At 45.7% G+C, this 25,415-nt stretch overlaps 1 protein-coding gene across 2 annotated transcripts in view; it reads left to right on the top strand.

The window, feature by feature from the left end:
- Window positions 1–309: 309 nt before the first annotated feature.
- SYDE2 (synapse defective Rho GTPase homolog 2) overlaps window positions 310–25,415 on the top strand; it is a 38,458-nt gene continuing 13,352 nt past the window's right edge. The window contains exons 1-4 of one of the 2 annotated variants that reach the window (XM_075832944.1): window positions 310–626; window positions 14,172–14,807; window positions 19,555–20,645; window positions 24,485–24,611. In XM_075832944.1, coding sequence (XP_075689059.1) covers window positions 539–626; window positions 14,172–14,807; window positions 19,555–20,645; window positions 24,485–24,611 — 1,942 coding nt within the window. In that variant the 5' untranslated portion in view covers window positions 310–538. Of the gene's footprint in view, window positions 2,352–14,171; window positions 14,808–19,554; window positions 20,646–24,484; window positions 24,612–25,415 lie in introns of both variants that reach the window. The other variant, XM_075832943.1, reaches the window with a different exon arrangement.

Raw genomic sequence — 25,415 nt, 5'->3', positions numbered from 1 at the left:
CCAGGGCTGTGTATATAAGTCAGGGTTTTCCTATGTCTGTCATGTAAATTCTGCATATGAGGCAGAAGTTTTGTATGCAGTTTATTATGGTATATGACTTAGATATTTTTGTACACTGCAGCCACTGTGACTTTCAGCCGCCGTGGAACTACATCTCCCAGCATGCTGAGAGTTCTTATAACTTTACGACAGCTGACGAGCCACAGGTTGCAAATCACGTGATTAGATAACCTGGTCTGGTCCCTCACAGCTGCCTAGCGCAGGCCGGGCCACGCCCCCTCGTGCAATGCGCAGGCGCCGACACTCGGCCTCTCACCCCTGAAATATTCCAAGTATGTGCAGGGAGAGGAGCCCCGGAGAGCGGCCCCGACACACAGCGTACAGCCGGGAACCGGAGCGGACACAGCAGCCGGGACACTCACAACAACCTCACCCAGTACATGTGGTATACCGCCTGGGACAACGGGATATTATGGAGCCGGGCTCTCACGGACTCTCCGCCGCCCGGGGCAGCTCTTGCTGAGGGCACTAGGAAGGAATGGCTGATCCTCTGCGGAGGACTTTATCCAAACTGCGGGGGAAGAGATCCAAGAAGGGGCCGGCGGGGGGACTCTCTAACGGAGAAGGTAAAGAGCAGCCAGGGGGCGGTGGGCGCAGGGTGCCCGCACACCCGAATAGGCTAGAGACACCCGAGAAGTGTAATGGGATCGTTGCAGGGGGAAGCACCTCAGGACCCCCAGAGAGTTATAACGGAGACTCTATAACGGGGGGCACAGTAGTAGAGCAACATAAGGGACGCAGAGCAGACACTGCAGAGCAGGAGATGGGGTGCCGTGTAGGGGATTCTGTTGAGATTTTATTGGGGTCTCTTGTGCACCCCCCTCAGAGCAGGACAGGGGCCGCTGCAGGATGGTCTTCCCAAAACCACAACAATAATAATGACAATCGTCCCTCCCATTGGGAGATGACAGCGCTGGGGTGCAGAGACTCTGGGGGGTGCAGACATTCACACTACAGTAATATGGATTTTGAACCCCATGGCTCCTGCGCTCACCCCTTCTCTTGTGACTTGAATGGTCAGGGACGTTATTCCTACGCTGGGCATCAGGTCCTGTCTGCCCCTCCGTTAAAGCCCCCAAATAGTGCCCCCTATAGCCTGAGCCCTGATTTTGAGGAACATTGGCCACCCCACAGTGCACCATCCCCCCTGAATTTTATATATCCGCATCTGCCAGAGAGCAGGGTCCCCCAAGTCCCCCCTATGGGTGTCGGGTTCTTTGCAACTGAGCAGCGTTACTCTGGTACTTTTGGGGGGAACCCAGTCAATTGCCATAACCCACCTTTGGCCCTGGCAGCTGGATCTTTTTATGGGGGCACCCAAAACCATTCCGAGGACAGTGAGGAGGATGATTATTATGATAACGAGAATCTCTTGCTCTCTGGCACCCATGAATCCCAGTGTAATAACCTGTATACAGGGACTGAAGTTTTGTCACCGAGGACACCGTTCTTGCACAGGACTGCAGCCGATTATGGCAACCAGGACCGAAAAGGCAGTTTGGACATTTACCTGGAAACGGACCGGCTCAGGTCTCAATTGCAAGAGGCTTATTACTTATTAATTCATGCTATGCATGACATGCCCCTTGAAAGCCATAACCCCAAAGCCAAATTAGAAACGTGTCCCTCCAGCTCCCAGTCCCAAGATAGTGTTTATTCACAGTCTTCCGCAAGGGTCGTGGAAAGTGACGTGTGGTCCTCAGATGAGGCCAGTCCCAAACAAGTGTCCCATAGCGACTTAGCATCACTGAATGCATTAATGACGACCCAGCTTAACAGAATGCGTAGAATTAGCAAAAGTGCGGATACAGTATATACCCTGCCGGCTCTGGAGCCCTTACACAAGTGCCACAGTGATAGTCAGATCAGGTACAGTCCCGTCAATAGCCGCTTGTCTTCAGAGTGCGGTTATGAGCACAGTCAGGGCTCTGTTGGCCACCAGGCTGATGTAGACAGCAGCGAGGGCAGTCCCCGAGACATATTATCCTCTGTGAACTGGAGACCCTCTGAGAGTGGCATCGAGTCTCGTTCTGAGACACCGGGAGATTTTGGCATCCGCAGGAATGGTGATCATGCAGTAGTGATGAACATGGAAGACCAGGGCAGCACTTTACCCAAACCTTCGGGACTCACTGTCAAGAAAATGCAAAAGTGGATGTACAAAGGACGCTTATTGTCTTTGGAAATGAAGGAACGGCTCATCGGATCGTCCCAAAAAGCCGGCGGAGGGTTTTGCAAGTCGGAGGCTAGCCATATGGGCAACAAAACTGAACTTCTTCAGGACAAATCAGGTAGGCGAGCAGGGCACCACGGGCCCAGCTCCAGGCCTGAAAAACAACTGACCTCTCGATCTTCTCTTCTTTTATGGGGTTACAGGTTCAATAACTTCCAAGGTGTTCGTACTAATGGGTGACTTGGTGATGGGTTGTGTTCTGTGTCCCTCAACTTGGGTGCAGTCTCTTAGTAATGCATGCGAAACCTCTCAAATGTTTTTTTGCAATAACTTGTAGCCCCAATATCCTCCCTGTTGCCTGCGTTTCCAATATTCTTGCTGTGTTTGAATAGCAGCCTTCTTTGTAGATCAGCACAGCGCTTGCTTTATTTGCATTGGTTAACCCATCAATAAAGTCACATACACAGCACACAGTGTTCACCAGTCCTGCCGAGGGAATGGAAAATATTCTCCTTGGTTTTACTACATGCCAGCAAACACCCCCCCCCCCAGATTTGGATACTTTATGATTTGCTTGTGTCATAAATTCAACGTATCAAATATTGTTTGTTACTTTTTGTATATAGGAAGCGGTAACTGTCACAGCGCAGACTAAACAAAGCAAATTCCTATGTTCCCTCTGCTTGTTAATACCATATAAAGATAAAGCCGCGCGCGCTGCCCGAGACCCGTTAACTTCAGAAACCCTTCAGTGCCCAGTCTGGGGTTAGATCGCTGTGATTTGGTCTTGTGTTTTTTTTCTTTTTACTGTGAAGTGATTTTTTTATTTTTTTTGCCTTTTAGACTGGCGTAATAACTAAAGGAAATATCCAGCGTAGTTTTCAGATTAGGACTCTGAGCCGTGGATTGTTTCCAAGCCTCTGAGATCAGCAGGCAAATTATATACTGGTGCAGGTAACAATTTGTCCCTTGGTTAGACAATTAGGTAGAATAGACGCTTTTGCATGGATGCGGGTTTAGGACAAAGCCGAGTATCGGATGTCCATTTGCCGCAAGCGGTTTTTGTATTTTTAGGAATGAAGGATTAAGCAGCGCTGAGGTCAAGTGCAGCATCTCAGGATCTAAGATATTGCTCGTTAATTCGATTTTTCTTAAACCTTATGTCTGCTGGGAATGGCAGCTGATGTCATATTCTTCAATATCCATATAGTCAAATGTTAAAGTTGCGTTACAGTACTCCTGCAACTTTTACCGTGACTTTTATGTGTAACCAAATGTTACTGTGTAGCCTAAATGTTGTAACCTGTAACAGAGGGGGCACCGATGGAGACAACAGATTCAGATTAACAACGATCTCTGTATCTGGCCAGCCTTTGTGCAGGGGACCACTATGGAATAGGAGGCATCTCCTGCCTCCCGCCTCAGTAATGTCACTTGTAGATTTCACCTCGGTAGAATTGTGGTGAAAGTGGAGATTTACCTTTTTGGTCTACTACCAAGGTATATTACAGAGCTGCTTAAAGGGGTTGTCTGGGATCAAGAAAAAACAGGTCAAAGAGGGGGGCATATGGCATAAAATAATCAAAGCATTACTTGCTTTATAGAAAAATGCGCCGTTGATCCCCACCGATCTTTACGGAGCTGCAGTGAGGACGTCACGTGACCTCTGCAGCCACTACTAAGACTAGTGATTGGCTGCAGCAGTCATGTGCATTGACACCGCTCAGTAAGCAAAGACCGGCGGGGATCACCAAGGTGGTGGCGCTAGATTTAAAAGGTAAGTAATGCTTTTATTATTGTATGTCAGCCCCCCCCCCCCCCACACACACACACACACACACACACACACACACACACGGCCTTCTTTTTCTTGATCCTGGATAACCCCCTTAATTGGAGATTTATGGGATTTGAAGACGGGGTCTACGTTATTTTTTTTTTTTTCAGAAACATCGCAGCCTTTGTCTTTGGATTTTAGTTTATCCAAATTCAAGTGATAGAGACTGACTTCAATACCAAACTTGGGGCATATAGACATCATAAACTGGTCTGGCGGACCCGCTACAGTCACTTGACTGGCTGCCATGTAACGCTACGTTTCCCCTGTAGCGGCCGCTGATTCCTGGGGGTTAGAGAAGCCAAACCATGGCAGAATACATGATACTAAAAGTAATCCGTGTTTTTGTCCCCTGAACAGCCATGCAAAATTTGGAGTGTGTCCAGAGGTGGCGGATAATTTTCCACCAATCCGCAACAAATTGTTGCATTCCAGAGGGCGAAAATTTGTGGCTTTTCCTGCACAAGAATGAGCATGCTGCAGATTTGGCAAATCCACAGCATGCTCTAATTTTTGAAAGCCCGATCCACTTGTATTGTATTGCAAACTGCTGTGGATTTGTGGTGCGGAATCCGCACTGCAAATCTTCCACGTCTAGACTCGGCCTTATTCTACTCCTGCAGGTTGAGGCAATAATTCTGACATTAACCCATTGGGGCAGAGCTAGACCAACCCGGGTGTACTTAGAACTTGACAGCTCAATTCCAGCTACAAACTCTTGCAGCAGTGGTCTACAACCTATGGCTCTTCAGCAGTTGCTAGACTACAACTCCTAGCATGCTCTGACGGCATGCTAGGAGTTGTAGTTTTGCAACCACTGGACAGGCACAGTATGGAGACGACGGCTTACAAGCTTAAGCCGCTTACACGCGAGTGTGACATGAGTAAATTTTTGTGCCCATATTACGACCTCAAATCCTGGACCGACTGCGGATCTAATGACCCAAACTAACAGCATCCCGCTGAAACCAGCCTAAGCTATGATATTGAGCCCCACCACTTCTGTAAAGAACTAGACCGATTACTCACATTAACCCCTTCACGACTGCCATACGGCTACATACGTTCCAACTGCTGGTGCCCCGTGCAGTTAGCACGTATATAGACGTCGACCGCATGGAACGGGTTTTAATGAGTGCAGTGCTGCTTCAATGTGAGCAGCACTGCACACTCATGTCTGCGGGGCTTTAAGAGCCCTGGAATACACCCCCCACTGTATATTGCGCCACACACAACCCCCGCAAAATCCCCTGTAGATAGCGCCACCTAAGCTCCCTCTGGAAGCAGAATCCCCGGCCATCGCTATGGCCGGGGATTCCCCTCCAAGATGGAGCCACTGGCGGCTCTCCATACCCGCTGTAAATAGAGCCCCCCCCTGTAGATGGCAACCCTCCCCCTGATGTAAATAACATCGAACCCCCCCCGTTAGATAGCGCCACCTAAACTCCCACTAGGAGCGAAATTCCTGGTGTCAGATTGCTCTGTGCTGGGAATTCTGCTTCTAGAGAGGAGAGAGCCCCTAATGTCAATTTGGATAGTGACACCTGGGGGTTCTCTAGTAGCGGAATCCCCACAGTGTCGGCTGGGGATTCCGCTACTGGAGAAGCCTCCGGCGTTACTATTCATATATGGATAGTGACGTCAGCGGCTCTCTCTTGGAGCGGAGTCCCCGGTGTCAGATCGCTCTGTGCCGGAGAACGGAATCTCAACCGACACTCTAACCGGGGGGGATTCCGCTACTGGAGAAGACCCTGGCGTTACTATCCATATATGGACAGTGACGTCGGGGGCGACTCCTCGAGCGGAATCCCTGGCCACAGCGCTGCCAGGCCGGGGATTCTGCTTTTAGAGTTAACCCCTGACGTCACTATCCATATCTGGCCAGATGGATTCCGCTCCCACAGGGAGCTACAGTGGTGCTATTTACAGGAAAGGGGCATTAAAGGGTGGTGGCGCTGCTATCTGCAGTGCGGGTGGTGGCGCTGCTATCTGCAGTGCGGGCTGGTGGCGCTGCTATCTGCAGGGGGGCTGGTGGCGCTGCTATCTGCAGGGGGGGCTGGTGGCGCTGCTATCTGCAGGGGGGGCTGGTGGCGCTGCTATCTGCAGGGGGGGCTGGTGGCGCTGCTATCTGCAGGGGGAGTTTAGCTATCTACAAGGGGTGCTATGTACAGGGGGCGTGGCACTATCTTCAGTGGCATTGTGTCACAATCTACATGGGCACTGTGGTGTTTTCAGGTGGCTAAAACAAAAAACTAACGAATGAAATAGAATTTTTTTTTTTTTTTTTTTTAACGTTCATGAAAAACTGATGACAAATGGCGGTTAAAAACCATCACACGTCCAGGAAATGGAAACCATAAATGCCAGTTATTCATCCTCCTGTATAACTGGAAGTAAAATAAATAATGAATGTGCTAGCAAAATAAAAATCCCTTCTGCAAATTGGTGGATTTCATCCCAATTGGCTGTGTTGTGAATGTAAATATTCCTGCGGTTCAGTGCCAATTGTTCAGAGCTCCATTCTGTGGGCAAAGCAGACCAGGAATTTGGAGCCATGTTCATACAGGCCCCGGGCTAATCTATTCACTTTTACAAGCAGTGGTGGGACATTCACATGCTGTTTGGTTCATTCCAAGATATAAGACCCTGTTCACACCTGCATTGTGGCATCCTTTTATAACGCAACGCTGGGCACTACGAACCCCATTGGCGTTTTGAAGGGTAATACACAGCACTATATTTCCTGTCAAAAACGACAATCTGCGGCGAATGGTCCTAACGCAGCCCCCAACTAATTGTACTTGGCCTAAACAGTAACTATAGGGAGCGTTGCCAAGTGTTCCTGGGCCGCCCTACGTACAAAAAATAAGTATCGGTCTGGAAACCTGTACTGGCAAGGACTCCAGTTCTGTCGCAGGGAGTCTAAGAAAGTTTGGTGACCACTTTTTTTCGCCCAGATAGAACTAAGCAATATCTAGGACAACTCAAGGTCTTGTAGTATTTTAGTATTGTTTTTGTTAATATTAATGGAGGGGTCTTGGAAATGCTGATTGCTGCATTTTTACCTGGGTGCCAGCTTGTAGTGCCACCTCCTGGCATTGACTGGTGCCGCCTTTGTCCTTCGTGCTTTATAGGGATTGATCGTGTTCACAAAAAAGGCGCGTTATCATAACACTGAAATAAAGGGTCTTTATGCAGAAAGAGCCGCGGCAGCAGTAACCCCGGCTCTCGCCCGCAGCCAGAAATGTCTAAATAGCCTTTTATTCGACCGAGGGAAGAAAAACAAACTCGCTATACGGCTGTTCCCTTGACTCACTATAGTGTTCATTTCTGTTCGTGTAAGGTGCGAGGTCACTAGATCTAATCCCGCTGAAGTTGTGATGTGCAGCTCTTGTATGTTCCTATGGTCTCAGTATATTCCTGTGGATTGCGACTGACTCATGACCATCACTTGCCTGTAGAGGTGCCAACCGGGCATCCATATGAATATGTAGAGTGTAACCTAGCAATAATGAGTCAAATATCTAGATTAGCCCATAGATCTTCATCATTGGAGGGTAGCGTTAGTAATAAAAAAAAAAAAAACTTAATTAAAGTTGTTTTCCAGTCCTAGGAAATTTGTCCTGTCCGGAGCATAGGCTGCCAATATCTGATCGGTGGGGGTCAGACTCCCGGCACCACCGCCGATCAGCTGTTTTGAAGGGGCTGCAGTGCTGCTTCCCTTTCATTCCTTACCTGCGCTTACTGTGAATTACTGCTACAAGTGTACCGATTCACCCTACGGCAGTGGCCGTAATGAAGGGAAAGTAGCGCTCGTACAAGCGGCCCTTAAAACATGGAGAAAGGCAATTGAAAAATCCAGCACTTCATCATGATGAAGTGCTGGATTTTTCAATTGCCTTTCTTTATGGATTATACTGTTTGTCGATTTCAGATGGTGCTCGGATAAATCCGCATGAAGTGACCCCTGATACTATAGTAAGTACGGAGAGCGGAACGAATATATTTCTCTGTGTGGCCCTTCAAAACCGCTGATTGGCGGGGGTGCCAGGAGTCGGAGTACCACCGATCCGGTATTGATGGCCCATGTTTAGGATGGGTTATCAATTTTTTTTATGGCTGGAAAACCCCTTTTTAATCTATATGTATATAGTTTTCAAACTCCTTTCGTGCAGGCTGTCAGGGCATGCTGGGAGTTGTAGTTTTGTAACGGCTGGAGATTACTGCTTTATAGTTTGGGAAATGTGCAATCAGTTAGCACCAAATGTGATCTTCTGACATGTATCTACAAATTGGTGGATTTCCTCTGGTCTTCAACCCTGTGGTTCCCCAGCTGTTGGAAATCTGTGAAACTACAACTCCCATCTAGCTCTGACAGCAGGACTATTAGAGTATGTTCACACGTCTTAACAAATTTACGTCTGAAATTACGGCGCTGTTTTCAGGCGAAATAGCTCCTGAATTTCAGGCGTATTTGCAGTACTCGCGTTTTTCGCGGCGTCCATTACGGATGTAATTGGAGCTGTTTTTCAATGGAGTCAATGAAAAACTGCTCCAAAAATGTCCAAAGAAGTGACATGCACTTTGACGCGGGCGTCTTTTTAGGTGCCTTCTTTTGACAGCGACGCGTAAAATTACACCTAATCTGCACAGGACATCGTAAAACCCATTGCAAGCAATGGGCAGATGTTTGCCGATGTATTGGAGCCGTCTTTTCAGGCGTAATTCGAGGCGTAAAACGTCTGAAGACTGTGCGTGTGAACATACCCTTAGAATTACACCATGTACTATGGCTCTTCTGCTTTCTTATGACTTTGTATTTGCTTTCTCTTCTTGTAACCAGTCAGACTGACGGTGTAATCTGTAAATGTATTACCGCCTACAATGTTGCTCGACTTTCATGTTTAGCTGTAGTTTATGGTTATCAGAGGGCAGCTGCATGCCAGTTTCGTGCTGTGCCACCTTCTATAACACAGCTTTGGATAAGATGTGCCAGGGTCAGAACAGTGTGATCCGGACAATTATTGTTGCTTTGATGGTGGCTGGATGTCACCAGAGAATGAACATGAAGGTTCACTTAACTATAGAAGATTAAAACTATTGTCTCATGAAGACCGACCCCCCCCCCCTGAAAACTATGTCACTGTACTTGTTAATCCACCACTTTATGGTGTTCATTCACTTTAGGCTATCTCCCCTGACTCCTCCATAAATCTGCACGCACATATAGGCAGAGCCTAAATGTTTTCTGCCATAGAGCAGGAAAGATCAGCCTGCCCCCCCTCCCCCTTATCTCTCAGATGATAAATGATCGGACATGCTGAAATGTAACCTACCTGATCCTTGTTTTCCCCGATGTCCGAGGACAGACAGACGGCCCCCATGCACATTAGATTACGTTTTGGCCTACAGTTCTGGAGCCGGCTTTAGTTTGTGTTTTTCGGGACCAGCGACGTGTCGGCCAAGGTCCTCCACTTTTTATGATGATCCATGGAGTGCAACGGTTGGATTTTTACACGTCCGATCATGTTCTTTCCTCCTGTAGTTCACCAGGGGTGATGGTCGTAGAATCAGATGATGGCCAATGGATTATCTATGACCGACTGTAGTATGTAGCGTTTACAAACAAGTATATTGTAAATGCTTTTTATTTAATTTTTTTCACATCCAAACAGCTTAAAGAGAACCTGTCCGCTCTCCTGACATGTCTGTTTTAATAAACATTTGTATTCCCCCCCCGTATAATGATTCTGGAGAAACTATTGTGCTGTTCCTCTGTTATTCCTCCTAGAAATTAATTGACAACTGGGTTCCTCTTGCCTAAGAGGCGTGTTCCTACAGTCTGAGAATATGACCACTGATTGGACAGTGTTAGGCCTCATGCACACGACAGCAGCCATGTGCACGGCCATGATTTTCGGGTCGGGCGGCAACGGACTGTCAGCCGCGAACCTGCCCGCAAATCGTGGGCCATGCACATGGTCGTGGCCATTATTTTCAATGAGCCTGGACCCCAGAACACGGCCGTAATAAGACATGTCTGTTCTTTCTGCGGTCCAAGCTCCCAGGCCATGCACGGACCGTGAAAACCACGGTCGTGTGCATGGCCCCATAGAAATTAATGGGGCCGCAATTCTCCCGTCGATTTGCAGGGGGAATTGCGGCCGCAAAAGCACGTTCGTGTGCATGGGGCATTAGTCTATATAGAGACAATTCCTCCCCCCCCCCCCCCCCCCAACTGCTAAGACATAGTGGTTCATTTATTCATAAACTTGTAGGAGGAATAACAGAGGAACGGTACAACAGTGTTCTAACAAAAGATGCTCCAGACTCGTCTGTTTTGGTAAATATTTGTATGCCCCATAAAATCACGTGTCCGGAGAGCTGACGGGTTCTCTAAGCAATGAACAAGGCGGATTTGTATTCGGACAATTAGAAAATAATGATAAATACAAGATTTATATGTTATTTTGTGACTGACTGATGTATTCCTTTTAACCTAGCCGGTGCTTTCATGTAAAAATTGTTGGTGCAAACCCAGCGCAGTAAATTCACGGCGGAGCCTTTCCTGCATTCAGTTCACATGTATTATAAAAATAGCTCCGTACATCTGATACCAGAGGAAGCTCCCAACCGAAAGGTCAATGAATGAAGGGTGTTAATTGACAAGTACAGTGAATGTTTCCGTTCCGTGTATCTTTATACTTGGTGGCCTCCGCACCCACGAAATGTCACCCCCCCCCCCCACCCGATCCTGCTGCAGTCCATTTTTCTCACTTAGGCCTTAATCAAATGAATGTGTGCATTTTGTGCGCGCGTTGCAGTTGCGTCTGTCATCAGTGAATGGTGCGTGGCTGCGTGATTTTCGTGCATATGCCATCCTTATGACACGCGGTTTTGATGTTTAGAAAAATAACTGAAGGAAGTGCTTTTAGTTTTTCCTTCATTCCTTTATCTACTGTTGCGCGAATCACGCGCCTCACACAAAATGCTTCCGTGCGCGATTTGCATGCACCCATTGACTTCAATGGGTGCGTGATGCACGAAAAACGGGCAAGTATAGGACGTCGTGAGTTTTACGCATCGGACACGCTGCGTGAAAATCACGGACTGTTTGAACGGCACCATTGACTAACATAGATCGTGCGGTGCGCGTGATTTTCATGCGCGTATCACTGACGTTCGTGTGAATAAGGCCTAACTCTCCATGACAGCACCACAGGAGTCTAGGGCTCCCCCCTCTTATTGGGACAGCAAACACAAGAGGTTAAATAGCCCCTCCCCCCCACCCCTCAGATTTTCCCATCATCCTCGAATTTGGGACCCCGTTAACTTCTCCTGAGCCTTCGGTTAAAGTTGAGGTGAAAAAAATCTGCCGGCTGTGCGCTCCTCCTTTTGAATGGCAATCCTTCTGCAGCTCATAGCGTGCGTTACACATTGGGAATTTGCGCTTGCGTCACTTCCGGCGTGAACGAGTGACGTACTTCCGATTGCGGATGCCGGAAGTGTCATGGCGGCGCCCTGTTACCGGCGTCTGCATGGAATGGGCTACAATTGCAGAGCTGTCAGGATCAAGCGCAGGAGTGCGCTACCGATTGGTAGACGTCATCACGCTAGTCCCGGTGATCTAGGTTAAGTCACCCAGACATGAGGCCTCATTCTCTCAATGTCACCCCTCCCCCAATCCTGCTGCAGTCCCTTTTTTTTTCTTTATTTTTTATCCTTTAGGTACAACGAGATGGCATTTGCACCCTCGTGCCACTGATTGGCTTTGCTAGTTCACCTATTTTAGTTGCAGGCGTTTAACGAGTGGATGTTTTTGTTTTGACATCTTATAGATACTCTTAGATAGTATTAATGAATACACCGTATAGTAATTTTTTTTTTTTTCTCATACCCTTTAGTTCAAGAAAACATTTTTGCTTTATGGTGCAACACAAATCTACTTCCCTACATTAAAAAAAATTCCCATAAGCGCTCTGGTTGTAAATAATTCTCATCCATCAACCAGATTAGTCACCAGGTCGCAAATCGGCACGGCTTTCAAATGATTGTTAACGTCAATACAATTTCTAACTGTTTGTCAGTGCTGCTTTTTGCCCACATCCTGGCCCAATAGGGGGCGTAAATGAGTCTGTACTCCAAGGGTATGTTCACACGAGGCAGAAATGTCTGCAACTGTCCTGTTGATCTGATGATTAATCCATGCACATGTTGCAGAAACAGCCCCATTCAGATTAATGGAACGGATTATTTTTTTTCCTTTCCACAACAAATTTGCTGCGTGTGAACACACCCTTACTTTTCCAGAGTCCTGAATGACCAGACTGCCTTCTATTGGTGTGTTGCACAACTAGGCAGACTGGAAAAGCTGGGTGGTCGGCTGTAATGATGGACTTATTTCCCAGAAATGAAGAAATAGATTTTTGGCAAAATACAACTGATGTCTGGCATTGAATAGAACTAATTTGTTTTGTATTAATACCACCTCTGGTTAATCATTGGCCGGCGCTGGGGATAGCGATTTGTTACAGTCCTGAACTGAGCGTTTCGTGGAATGCAGCACAAGTATAAACCTGCCCGTGGTATCGTACCCAGCGCACCGTCAAAAGGCTTTCTGTTAGGACTTCAAACAACCTGAATGGCCAAATTATATTCTGGCAATATTCAACCTCCCGGAGAACGTGAGGCCGGATGAGGATTGTGCTTTACTCAAGTCCTGCTCAGTGTCTACAAATTGCCTGGTGTAATCTCCGCGTTATCCTTTGCGTGGTTAGAGACAGGGCGACATTAATAGGATGGATTGGGAAAACAAAGATTTAATGCTGTTGTATTGTGCCGCCTGCGAGTACGTGACAATAGAAGTGAATGCGGAACATGTTTTGTGCATTAATAATTCCCCTGTAGGAGTAGGACGGGGTCAGCCTGATCAATGGCCGCAATGTAGTCCTCTCTATCTTTATAAGCCGTTTTTGGCTCTTTTTACTTTTTTTTTTTTTCCAGCCAAACACCTTGTTGAATGCTGCTGTGAGATGAAGCTCCTGGACCCCCCCGATCTGTGTTATATCATTTTATAATACCTCTGTTTACTTATGTAGATTAGGGGGCTATTTAAACTCTCTATGGTATCTATAGGGAATACAGCCTCCCTGCAGCTATAGGCTGTCCAGGACTTTGATATGGTGGGGGGGGTCCGACTACCATCGATAAGCGTTGTTTGCTGTTGTATGGATGCAGCTCAGCTTACTTCACTACGTCCCTTCCTTTTGCCGATTTGGTCTCGGTGGTCACAGACACAATGTCCTATCCTAAAGATTGGTTATCAATTGAAAGCACGGACAACCCATTTTAAAATTATATCTTGGAGATGCTTCTTGTATCCGTACAAAACTAGTAACTTGAAAACACCAAAATATCACGAGCAGGGTATGACCCCCACCCCCCCCCAGAATTGGGGTCCTGTTTACTGCCGTTGTTGCTCTAAAGCTGAGCCAAGGTGGCAGTAGACAGCCGGCATGTACACTGCCAGCCCACTCCTCCTGCAACTGTAGACATAAGACACCCGTTCCCCTAATTGTTAGGGATCCTTACGGCTAATCAATGCGATTTTGCATTATTATTATTTTTTTGTTTAAAAAAATAAATAATAATATTTTGGATTCGTTTACACACCATCTTAGTCAACTACGCTATTGATTCCATCAAAACGACGGAACCCTTGCACAACGGAGACAAACGGAAGCCATTGGCACCGGAACCGTCACCATTGAAAGGGAAACCTATGGTTTCCATTTGTCAGTCAGGGCTCCGTTCCGACCGAAATCTCCTCCGGAATGGAGCCCTGACGCAGATGTGAACGAAGCTTAAACCGCTTCTCGTCTTGCGCTCCGGACATAGATGAGTGGTGGAGAGAATTCACTGATTTCCGAGCTGTTGACTGTAGCGCACTTGTTTGCTGTGTCCATCCCAATTCACTTGGCGCTGGTGATAACCGTATTTCATTAGATTCCCCGACAGTCCTTCACCACACTGACTATGCTTTGTCTTAATTACTGACCATCGTTGAGTCTCTCTCTCTCTTTTTTACTATCTCTGATACAGACTTCATTGAGAACACCTACACCTCGGCAGCCATCAGGCGAGATCTTAAAGTCACCGAGGTGAACCAACACAACCTTCAGAACAACCATATTACGGTCTCAAAGAAACGGAACTGGCTAACGCAAAGCACCCACAGATACCATCACGTGAGTGAGACCCATAAACGGAGCTATCAAACTTCCAACTCCAGTTGTGTAGTGATTAAAGAAACTGTCCTACAACTATCGCGACCAGACAGAGATGCACCCAGCAAAGCACAGGGGGCTGTGCCCTCGAGTCAGCTCACCACACCAGCTGTGCCCGCTGGCGCCTCTGATCTGAGTGAAGACAATGATGCTGACGACGAAGGGGAAATTTGGTACAATCCAATCCCCGAGGATGACGAACCTTATATCTGCCCCAAAACCTCCTCAAAACTGACCACGTTTGAACCTGGTCATGACGTGCCAGAAATACCTGCAAGACCAGGATGCCTGCCAGGTCCAGGCGAGCCGCTGTCGCCAGCCACTGATAACACTGGAGATTCCTTGGATTCCCTGGATTATGGCGTGCAGCTGTGCAAGCAGAGATTTGTGTACAAGATGGCAACATCACTGTCTACAGAAGACCCACCTGCCTGCGGACCACCTGACCCTGGTAAGAAGACTTCATTATTGATTATCTATGTTGACGTTGTTTACATTTTGGGCTTTTATGACTTTAGACTAAATTTAGTGGATGTCTTTATTGTACCCAAAGCATGGACAGAATATGCAGGCAGCCATTTCTGCTGTCCCCTCCCCTCATTGTTCTGTTATTTGCTGCATCTATAGGACTCTGTATAGTCCTTGTAATCAGATCTCACAGGCATAAGCTGATTGTTGGTTTGCTGCTAAAGGTGCGCCGCTTATCTCTGAATTGTGGTCTATGTGCTAAATGTACAGACTCCTTTGCAAAATTAACACCACAGTAAATGAGACGCTCCTTCTCTGTTTACCAGTTTTTTTCCTTTGCGTCTTTTTTTTTTTTTTTGTTTTGTTACCAGTTCTCACACCTTTTGTTAAAGGAGATAAACTGTTAGGGCCTATTCACATTTTCACAGATTACTGCTGCGCTCTTGTTCCTGGTAAAACCACAGACAACCTGATTAGAGCCGGCGGAAATCATTGAATTCCAGAATTCAGTTGGCCGCCAGTGGTGTGTCCGTGTTGCAACCTATCCGTTGCGTCCGGCATTCCCTCGTTCTGCTCCCCTGACTGAGCAGAACGACAGAATGACCCCACGCCGATGTGAACAGGGCCTAAGAGGAAGGTTTCATTGAATTAAAGGGGAGTTGTGGAAACGTCTGTGCGGTATTAGTAGACTTTGACTGTACACACGATTCTCCGGCCATTCTTGAGAACTTGTAAACCTTTCAAAGGGGTTTTCATTTTGCCTAAGTTCCGGATAAATAGTGGACTAACGGGGTGTTGCTGCTTGGACCCTTGTTGACAGGGGCACTCGGTGGCACTTGAAGTCGGCTTTGCTGTAAGTAGCATCGCACAGGGTCAGATTGGGCTGGGCCCTCCAGACCCACTCTTTGCAACATCTCTCCTTTCTGGCTTATGGACGGGGGTGATGATAGCCCAACCTTCCCGCATTACCTCAGGATACCCGAATGGGACACTTTACAAGGGATTGCATGAACCCAACAATTCCTATGCACATATTTTCTGAAAAATCCTTCCATCAGAATAGACTATGGCTTATGTCGGGGGTAGGATTGTGTAGTTGGTCTTGGCCTGACGGTCTGTGGACGTGTCTATGCAGATACATTATACATAAGAGGTTCTGCAGCGGACTTCATGCTGGGTCGGCACTTCTGTAAAGTCTTTCATTTCCCTTTTATTTGCAGGTCTCTGGTCGTCCTCTGTTATGTAATATAATTTGCCAGTGTAGCAGAGCCATGTTATGTTAATGGAGCCGGCAGAGCTGAGAATGTTTCATATCCTGGTCTTCCGAGCAGTAATGCTGACTTGTTGCGGCTGTATGAGAGGGGCTTTGTCCTGCTCTGGTAAATAGCCCGACTGTGACGTGAGTGCCCCCCACCCCCATCCCCTCCATAAACCGCTCTTATATGTGAGAGGACTTGTTGGAGACCAGTCACATATTCTTCTTCTTTTCTATCTGTATAAGTGCAGGTTGTTCTCTCTCTCTATTCTGCATTTGCCTGCGGTCCATTAGTAGTTCTTGGCTTGTTCTACTTGTTGAGAATTGTAGTTGCCACCGCAGTTGGGATCCACTGCTATAAACTGCTGGAATCGAGGCTTTTGATAGTGCATGTTGGGTGTTGTAGTATCACAATAGCTGGAATATAGGCTGCAGTTTCAGGCAATGATGGGAGTTTCACAACAGCTGGCCGTGGGATTAAGGCCGGTGACTTTGAGGAAGGAATGTGTTCAGGGCCCCTTTATTGTTATGTTTTTCATTTATGTCCCGGATATGTGGTGGTTTTTTTTTTTTTTTTTTTTCCCCGTGTGTTTTATCTTGTTTTTATGCTGTTGTAGCTATTCCTGGAAACTGCGGATCTGTGCCTGGGTTCGGGATTTTAAGATCTAGCTCAGGGTCTCAGAAATCAAGGTTGATCGTTCAGGGTCACACATCCATTTTCAGGACTTCTATTTAGGACCTCTTACCAGAGACGAGGATATCATTTAAGACTACTGTTTGAGATGTCTGTTGGAAGGATTTCCCAATGTCTACCTCCGATGGGAGACTGCAAGGACCCGCGTGCAGGACATAGGTCACCCGTAGGCTCCCATAACATCAAAAAAAAACAACACTTCTTTTACATAATTTCTCTATATAGAATAGCATAGTAGACTCTACCGCAGAAAAAATGCCAGAGACACACGCTTTAGGCATACGCTGGGTGACGGGGCCTGTGGATAGGTTTGGGGTATACGCCTAGAGGTCTCCCGGTTCTAATGCTGTGTGAACAGAGTCTTACTGTCTGCTGGGAAACAGCTGCCGCCTTTTTTAATTGTTTTATTAACTTCTTACCAGGGTAACGTGTAACTTTTCTATTCTCGGTCACATTGTCCATTCATTGCATGTCCTACTATCACTTGGCACAGTATCCTGAAAAAAGGGGTAAGACTGTGGGGTGCAAATCACAATTTTTATTTTCTTTTTTTCTTTTTAACCGTTTCTTAGTTAATTTTTATTTGAGGGAAGCTGAATGACCGCTGGGACAGCTCCTAAAGAGGTGGTCACTCAACTTCCCCAGACTCCTGAATGACAAAGCTGCCTAGTTATTCATGGTATATTGATGCCATACACCGATATCTCCTGCTGACACCTCCCTAGGACAATACATGTGTTTCTGGGGATGGGGGATAAATAGATAAAACTTTTATTCATCCCCACAGGGAAATTACTTTGTAGTTGTGACCCCCTCCCCCCCCAATTACAATACATTAACAATTTAACACAAAAACACAAATAATTGACGAAATATGACGACAATACAACATTTATACACACCCTCCCTCCCTCCCTCCATCCCATCGTGCCTGTTAAAACAATAAATATACCCAATTTAACTCTTTAATACGGACCTGTTATAAATTGTAATCGCCGTAGGCACAAAAGATCGTCTAAATCTGTCCCTTCTACAACGAAACTTTAGGAGTCGATGACTAAAACAACTTTGGTTATAGATCAAAATATTACACCACGGATGTGACTCCGCCAACATGATTGCGCTAATCTCCCCCTATATTCTTTTTCTTAATACCTCCTCAAATAACGGCACACGACTACCCACCCATGATATGTCTTCCGTTTTTAATCACCTTCCTTAACTTATTCTTCTCCGCGTCCCTGATATACCCCCCCCCAGCAGACTGCACCATAAAAAAGAACACGCGCCACCACAGAGTTATAAAACATTACCATCCGTTTGTTGCACACGTTAAAAGAGCGCAAATTACGTATAAAATACAACCAATTAAATAAATCTAACGTGGCACATAATGCAACAGCACAAGTTCTGAGGACTGATCTTATCCGCCCCTGGTGCTTTCCTTACATTAAATATTTTTAACTGTTCCCTCACAGCCTTTGATATTATCCTAAGAACTTGCACTACTTCCCTCCGCATCTGTTGTGTTCTCCATATCCTTCTCATATTCCCCTTACCCCATTGTTTCTCTAACATTAGAAAATCTATTCAAATACTCGTTCAATCCAGTCACACGTCCTTCGTCCATCTCCACCGCTCTGTCTTTCCTTCATCCCCGTTATTGCTTTCATTCCTCACCAAACATCCCTCGTAGGCGATCATCGTATCCATCTCAGGGTATGTTCACACGTCAGCGTCCCTTACACCTGAAATTACGGAGCTGTTTTCAGGCAAAAACAGCTCCTGAATTTCAGGCGTAATTGCTCGTAGTCGCGTTTTTCGCGGCGTCCATAACGGACTTAATTGGTGCTGTTTTTCAATGAAGTCCATGAAAAACGGCTCCAATTACGTCTCAAGAAGTGACAGGCACTACTTTGACGCGGGCGTCTTTTTATGCGCAGTCTTTTGACAGCGGCGCGTAAAAAAAAAAAAAAAGCCCGTGTGCACAGAACATCGTAAAACCCATTGATTTCAATGGGCAGATGTTTGGAGCCGTATTTTTGGACGTCATTCAAGACGTAAAATGCCCGAATTACGTCCGTAAATAGGGTGTGTGAACATACTCTTACGGTTGCACCCTGGACACGTGTTTTTTTTTTTTTTTGGTTTTTTTTTTAAACATATTATTTTTTCAAAGGTTTGTACAACAAAGCATTAAGCAGCTGCGTTTTAGTATCAGGTAGGTAAAAATCCAACATGCCCAACCAACGGCAGTGGACAGTTTGCGGTCACCCCATTCACTTTAGATTGGCGGTGACGTCACTAGGTAATGGGGCTGTGTCAGTGGGAAGACATTGGGAACAATATTGGGTTTTGTCCAACTTTTTGAGAAACTGGTAAAACCCATAAAGTGCCGAATAACCACTTATTGATTCTGGCATTAGTTTGGAGTCATTGGACTCATGGCGGACTATTTTGCCACCATCCTGTCCTACAGCAACACAACATCAGTCCGATGTCTGTCTGTATTCCACAGCATGTTCCCTCCCTAGAGATTTTATTTTTTTCCCGTACTCTTAAGTTGTTCCCAGGAAGAATTCTAAGTGTGTTATGTTATGATATTAACTATCCCACTGACTATTCTTAGCTGCATCACAGGATAAAATCATCTACTTGGTAGTGGATTATTCTGTTCGGTCTTAGATTTAAAGGGGAAGTTTATATTTCTATAAGATCTAACTATCTGTTTAGAAGCAGTGATCAGTCATTTCTAGACCTAAGATTTTTTTTATTTTTCAGGTCAAAAGGTTATTTCCCCTGCACCAGCTGACTTCTCCCCTCCTTGTAGTCCCAACCCTGTGAAGAAAGGAGGAAGCATCAATTGGTCCCTTCCAGATAAAATTAAATCTCCAAGGACTGTACGGAAACTGTCTATGAAAATGAAAAAATTGCCGGAACTCAGTCGAAAGTTGAGCGTCAAAGGAACGTCATGGAGTCATTCAAACTCTGATCATCCGTCTTCCACCTCTAAAGGAAACGGTCATGAAGTTGGTCACGCAGCCTCCTTATCTTCTTCCAGACAAGCGGCCGCTGCCGCCAGCAGGAACGTGATCAGTCGCTATCATCTTGATAGCAGCGTTTCTTCCCAGCACAGCTATAAAAAGAAAAGTACTGGCACGTCCAAATCTTCCAGTAAAGGGGGTTATCTTAGCGATGGCGACTCCCCAGAACTTATAGCCAAGTCAAGTAAACACGGAGCAGAGAGCGGGTCGACGAAGGGAAAGGAGTCCCTATCGACTAATAATGCAAAGTTGGATTTGGACATCGATGCCTTTCGGCACTACAGCTTTTCCGATCAACCAAAGTGTTTCGGGTACGTTTCTGGACTCCTGAGCGTTCATTTCTATGGAGCTGAGGATTTAAAGCCACCAAGAATAGACTCCAAGGATGTCTTCTGCGCTATCCAGGTTGACTCCGTGAATAAAGCCAGAACGGCTTTGCTGACCTGCAGGACTTCCTTTCTAGACATGGATCACACTTTTAATATTGAGCTGGAGAATGCCCAGCACCTAAAACTTGTTGTGTTCAGTTGGGACCCAACCCCAAAGAAGAACAGAGTTTGTTGCCACGGGACTGTCCTCCTGCCGGCACTTTTTAGGGTGATAAAAACCCATCAGCTGGCAGTGAAATTGGAGCCCCGGGGCTTAATCTATGTGAAGCTGAGCCTCATGGAGCAGTGGGAGAACTCAGCAGACCGTCATGGAGTGAATCGAGAACCCGTCATATTCGGGGTCGACGCTCGTCAAGTAGTTGAGAAGGAAAATTCGGGGCTAATGGTCCCACTTCTCATGGACAAATGTATAATTGAAATAGAAAAGAGAGGCTGCCAGGTAATGTGTCTTCTACTCACTGCTACAATACTTAATGTGATGTATTCATGTGGTGCCAGTACGAAGGGGTTGTCTAGTTTTCGGGGCATTTAACATCACGTTTTTTGACCTATGTTTGAAGTATAAACCAGGAGAAATTCCCAACGTATATATTAAACGTAGGCCGTGATGGGTTCCTAACAGTGGTATCCGCCACCTATTGGCTATAAGGGATATTACATTTTTGAGCCAGTATGCCTCCTTAAATAGCCCCCACCGGTCCTGAGATATCGGGGCTGTTATTTCTGGTTTCCGATGTGCAAATGAGGATTTTGAGTCTCAAATGGGCAGCTACCTCTTATCAAGTGACAGGTGTTACCCGCTGCCCACTTGACAGTCAAAGGCCTCATTTGCATATCGGACACCAGAACGAACAGCCCCGACATCTCAGGAACGGTGGGGGCTAGAAGAAAGAAACGCAGAATCTGTGAGGCGCCTGCAATCTGAGATGTCAGCTGCAGTTTTTTGGGCAGGTGACCGCTCCTCTTTAACAGTAAATACCTCATTCCTAACATTCGCTAAACTTTTAGATATACCAGCAATGTCTCTAGTCAAGTCCCATGATGTGCAGTAAAAGGGGGTCATCAACTCTGGCGTTTCGTGTGGTTCGAAATGTTTGCATATGAAAGTTTTCCATTTCTGGAAGAACTTCGAGGCTTTTGCTTCCGCAGTACGTTTAATTTCTTGCTTGTCCATGTGTATAAATGTCTCCCTTTGTGAAGTGATTTAGCATTATGCTTCGTTTAGCCACCAACAAAAATGCATGTAAGGCTCGCTGAGAGCATGAAGAATAAGGTAACACATTGAATTATAGGGGTAACGGGTCCAAGGGGAGTGATATCCCCAAGTATCTGCTATAAGCACTAATATTTCTTCCCAGTACAGGACTAGTTTAGGACTTTCATGGCTTTTTTTCATGACGTATCCATTAAACGGATGCCATTATAGCCCATGGGTGACGGATGCCACTGTTATCAGTTGTTGTTTTTTTGTATACTGGCCAGATAGTCCAAAAGGACAAGTGTAATGGTTTCCCTACAGATCCAGGATGAACGCCCCACTATCGGCATGTCCTATAGGACCCTCCATCTGAAACGCTGTTGTCTAATCCCACCCACCCACTGACTCTCTGCAATTGCTAGTAACCGGAATAGTGTGACAGCGGCCGCCCATTCTGAAAACCCCCTACCGGCACAGGCCATCGCAATGCCCGCCAACATGTCACAGCGGCCGATGTCTGCATTGCATTTAGAATATCCTTGCTGATGTAAATAGAAATGGCTTTAATAATTGATTTGGCTGAGCAGTCAGAAGGATTTTTTTTTTTTACCCTTTTATTACATATGATGACCATTTTATAATGTGGAATTAGATATTTTTTTTTCCTTCTTTGTTTCTCACACTAAGCTAGTAAATTGGCCTGTAAATATTGTCAGGAATAATCTGCACCGCGGTCGATCTCTTGGCGCCTGTCATAACAAGGAGTACACAGCGCTCTGTGATGTTTACTCAGGATAAAATTGATGGTCTCTGATTTAGCACCTGCCAGGTGTCCTTGTACATAAGTGTTTGCACATGTTGATGGCAGATGTCGGCCTCATGGGGGGTGTTACTGGGCGACCGTCCTCGGGTGCAAAGTCTGTATAAACACTAGAACCAATTTGTAACAGACATACAAGATTGCTAAGAAACGAGTCCTCCATGTTCTCTATTAGGCTTTTTCATTTAGTTTTTTTGTAGCAATTAAAGTAGACAAAAGGCATATATTCCTCTTCAGACACCTTTTTTTTTTTTTTACAGTTTACATGTAGAATCATTCTACGTAAAAACTTGAGTAACTGCAAATACATTACTTATCACATGCTGATTTGGAGTTACAGGCAATATTATATTCTAGAGCTGCATTCACTGTTCTGCAGGCCTCGGAGCTGAAATCTACCAGCATTCCTTGCTGGTGTATTTATTTTATTTATTTATTTATTTATTTTATTTTTTTTAAATCACGGATTAAAAAAAAATAAATCCAGCATTTTGAAGGACCCATTATTATATTCTATTCTTTATCGCACAAAGCATACCACTAGTCCTTGCAATAAATATACAGATAAAACCAGGCACTACCTAAACATAATACAAGGTATACGCAGTGGTCAAAACACCAGAGTGTATTCTAGTGCCACCCTGCATAGATGAGGTAACCCGCCCTAAAAAGGGTGACCCCGACCTTTTAACCTGCCCCTAGTAGGCCCTAACAGATTCCCTAGAGGGTCGCAGGACATTCTCAAGATATAATATTTGTTAAGCAGTTTGTCATTAATATCTGATAAATGCTCTTGAACCTGCACCTATGTTGAGAACGGGAGGGGTCTCCCTCTTCTATGGGGATGCGGCTGCCGCATCCAGACGCAGAACGAATGAAGAGGTGGTCGCGCGCAAGGCTGTTTCCGTAACTCCATACGGAGGGAGACTCACGCGTACAGACGCCTCTCCCTCCATTCATTCTCCGCCTGTACACCGCAGCTGACAGCCACCTCACCCGGTACAAAGGGGGGGGGGGGGTCAGGGGACTCCTTTTCCCAACATTGGTGTGGGTTGCAGAGCTGGATACACCAGGCACTGTACGTTTAAAGGATATGTACACCTTTTGAAAAACGTGTTTTTGTTGTATTTTATTTTTTTTTCAATAAAAATTTGTTTGCTGCGACTTTCTTATTACTTAAAATTATTTTTACTTTTTGAGATACAGCTGCTTTGTATTCTGCACACAGAGCAGCTGTATCTAGCGCTGAGACCTGTATCCATCAGGTCAGCGGCACTGACGGGTTCAGTGTCAGCAGGTCCTGTGTGCAGGATCGAGCTGTTACCGATCGCATCTAAGTTCATAACGTAGATGTGATTAACAGGTGGATCTTGTGTGTCAGAAACAGATTCAGGTCTGAGCGCTCTGAGATACAGCGGCTTTGTATCCTGTATACAAAGTAAAAAAAAAAAATGTAAAAGGGTTGTCCAGTTGCTAAAAATTGATAGCCTATCCTCAGGATAGGCCCTCAATAGCTGATGGGTCAGGGTCAGACTCTTGGGACCCCCGCCGATCAGCTGTTTTGAAGGGGCTGCAGTGCCTTACTTGCTCACACTGCAAATCGGCGACATGGCCGTAGCGGCAGGAGTACGAGCGCTGCACCCCCTTTAAAACAGCTGATCGGCGGGGGTCCCGGGAGTTGAATTAATTTTTAGCGACTGGACAACCCCTTTAATGGAGATACAAGAATAAAGGGGGGACAGTTTTTACTGTATAAGATTAAAGCCTATGTAAACCTTTGAAAACCTATTTATAAAAATGTGTATCCCTGTGTTTGGTGCAACTTTCTAACTATTTTTTTTTTTTTTTGGGGGTCTGTCTGTCAACAAGCTTTACGATATTGCGGAAAAAATCGTGACGTGACTTGGGAATAAACCCGAATACAGACTGTAACTCTTGATCGATCTAATTCTCTTTATAAACTATAGTTGTGCTCAGAGGACATACCCGTTAATGAGGCCAAACACAGCAATTGTAATTATTTTGTACCAAATTTTATATGTGGACAAATACTTTGCTTCGGTCAGAACATCTCAAGCATCAGCAAAACCATTTTTATAAGTGAATCCTAGAATTCATTACTCAATTGTTCCTATGCCAAGCCATATATTCAGTTCTCCGCAGTACAATGGAAGTGTTGCCGTAAGGGATGAGTCTGATGAATGTTCGTGTTTCTTTGCCACCGCCACTCATGGATCATCACTATTTTCTTTTGTTGCAGGTGGTCGGTTTGTACCGACTGTGCGGCTCAGCAGCTGTGAAGAAAGAATTGCGCGAAGCTTTTGAAAGGGATAGTAAATCCGTGGGACTCTGTGAGAATGACTACCCTGACATCAACGTTATAACAGGTAGGGAATTCCTTGGAGACCGTCAGTCCTGAGTGACTTGCTGCATCTCCTTCCAAAAGTACTTTATTACTTGTACCCTGATGTAAAACTACAACTCCCAGGATGCCTGGAGACTTCTTCCATAGGAAATGCAAGCAGTCTGGGTGCACATGTAAAAATGCACGCATATGCAATGTGTGTCACGTGTTTAGCTGCGAAAATCGGCACAAAATGTACATAATTCTGCCGTTGGAAACTGTCAGCAAGCTTGGAGATAGGCACATACCTAAAAGCTTACTGTACCGTGCCTGGTGTAAAGATGGCTCTCCAAAGAATGCAGATCACCGGAGCAAGTTCTGTGCAGGGAATGCTGGAATATTTAATCTCTGAAGTCTAGTGCAGAATTATGAATGCAGCTCTGGAGTATAATACTGAGGAATACTCCGTATCCGTACGAAGTAATTAAAAAAATGTATTTGCAAAGTTACTCGGTTTATTATGTAGAAAATGGTGTTACAAGGTGGCCATATTTTGGTTCCACAATTTTAAAGATCCTTCTCACCCCTTGAGTTGTTCTGGGCATGCTGATCTGTGTGATCTGGGGGGGTCTTAAACCTTTTATTATCAGAAATGCTCACAATTGGGCATTTAAAAAAAAAAATAAAAATGGGTTTTCTTTACCAGAAGACCCCTTATCGGTGTATCTGCCGCTTATCTTTGTTGGTTGCGATTGTCCTGCGTGTAGATCATTGGGCGGCTTTGTCTGCTGGTTATGATGAGGGTCTCATAGTTCTGCCGTTGCATCATGTCTGTCTTCACCCATGT

The sequence above is a fragment of the Rhinoderma darwinii genome, chromosome 7 (genome assembly GCF_050947455.1).
Source record: "Rhinoderma darwinii isolate aRhiDar2 chromosome 7, aRhiDar2.hap1, whole genome shotgun sequence".
Taxonomy (NCBI): Eukaryota; Metazoa; Chordata; class Amphibia; order Anura; family Rhinodermatidae; genus Rhinoderma; species Rhinoderma darwinii.
Note: the sequence above shows the minus strand (reverse complement) of the source record. Positions and strands in the feature narration are given on the sequence as shown.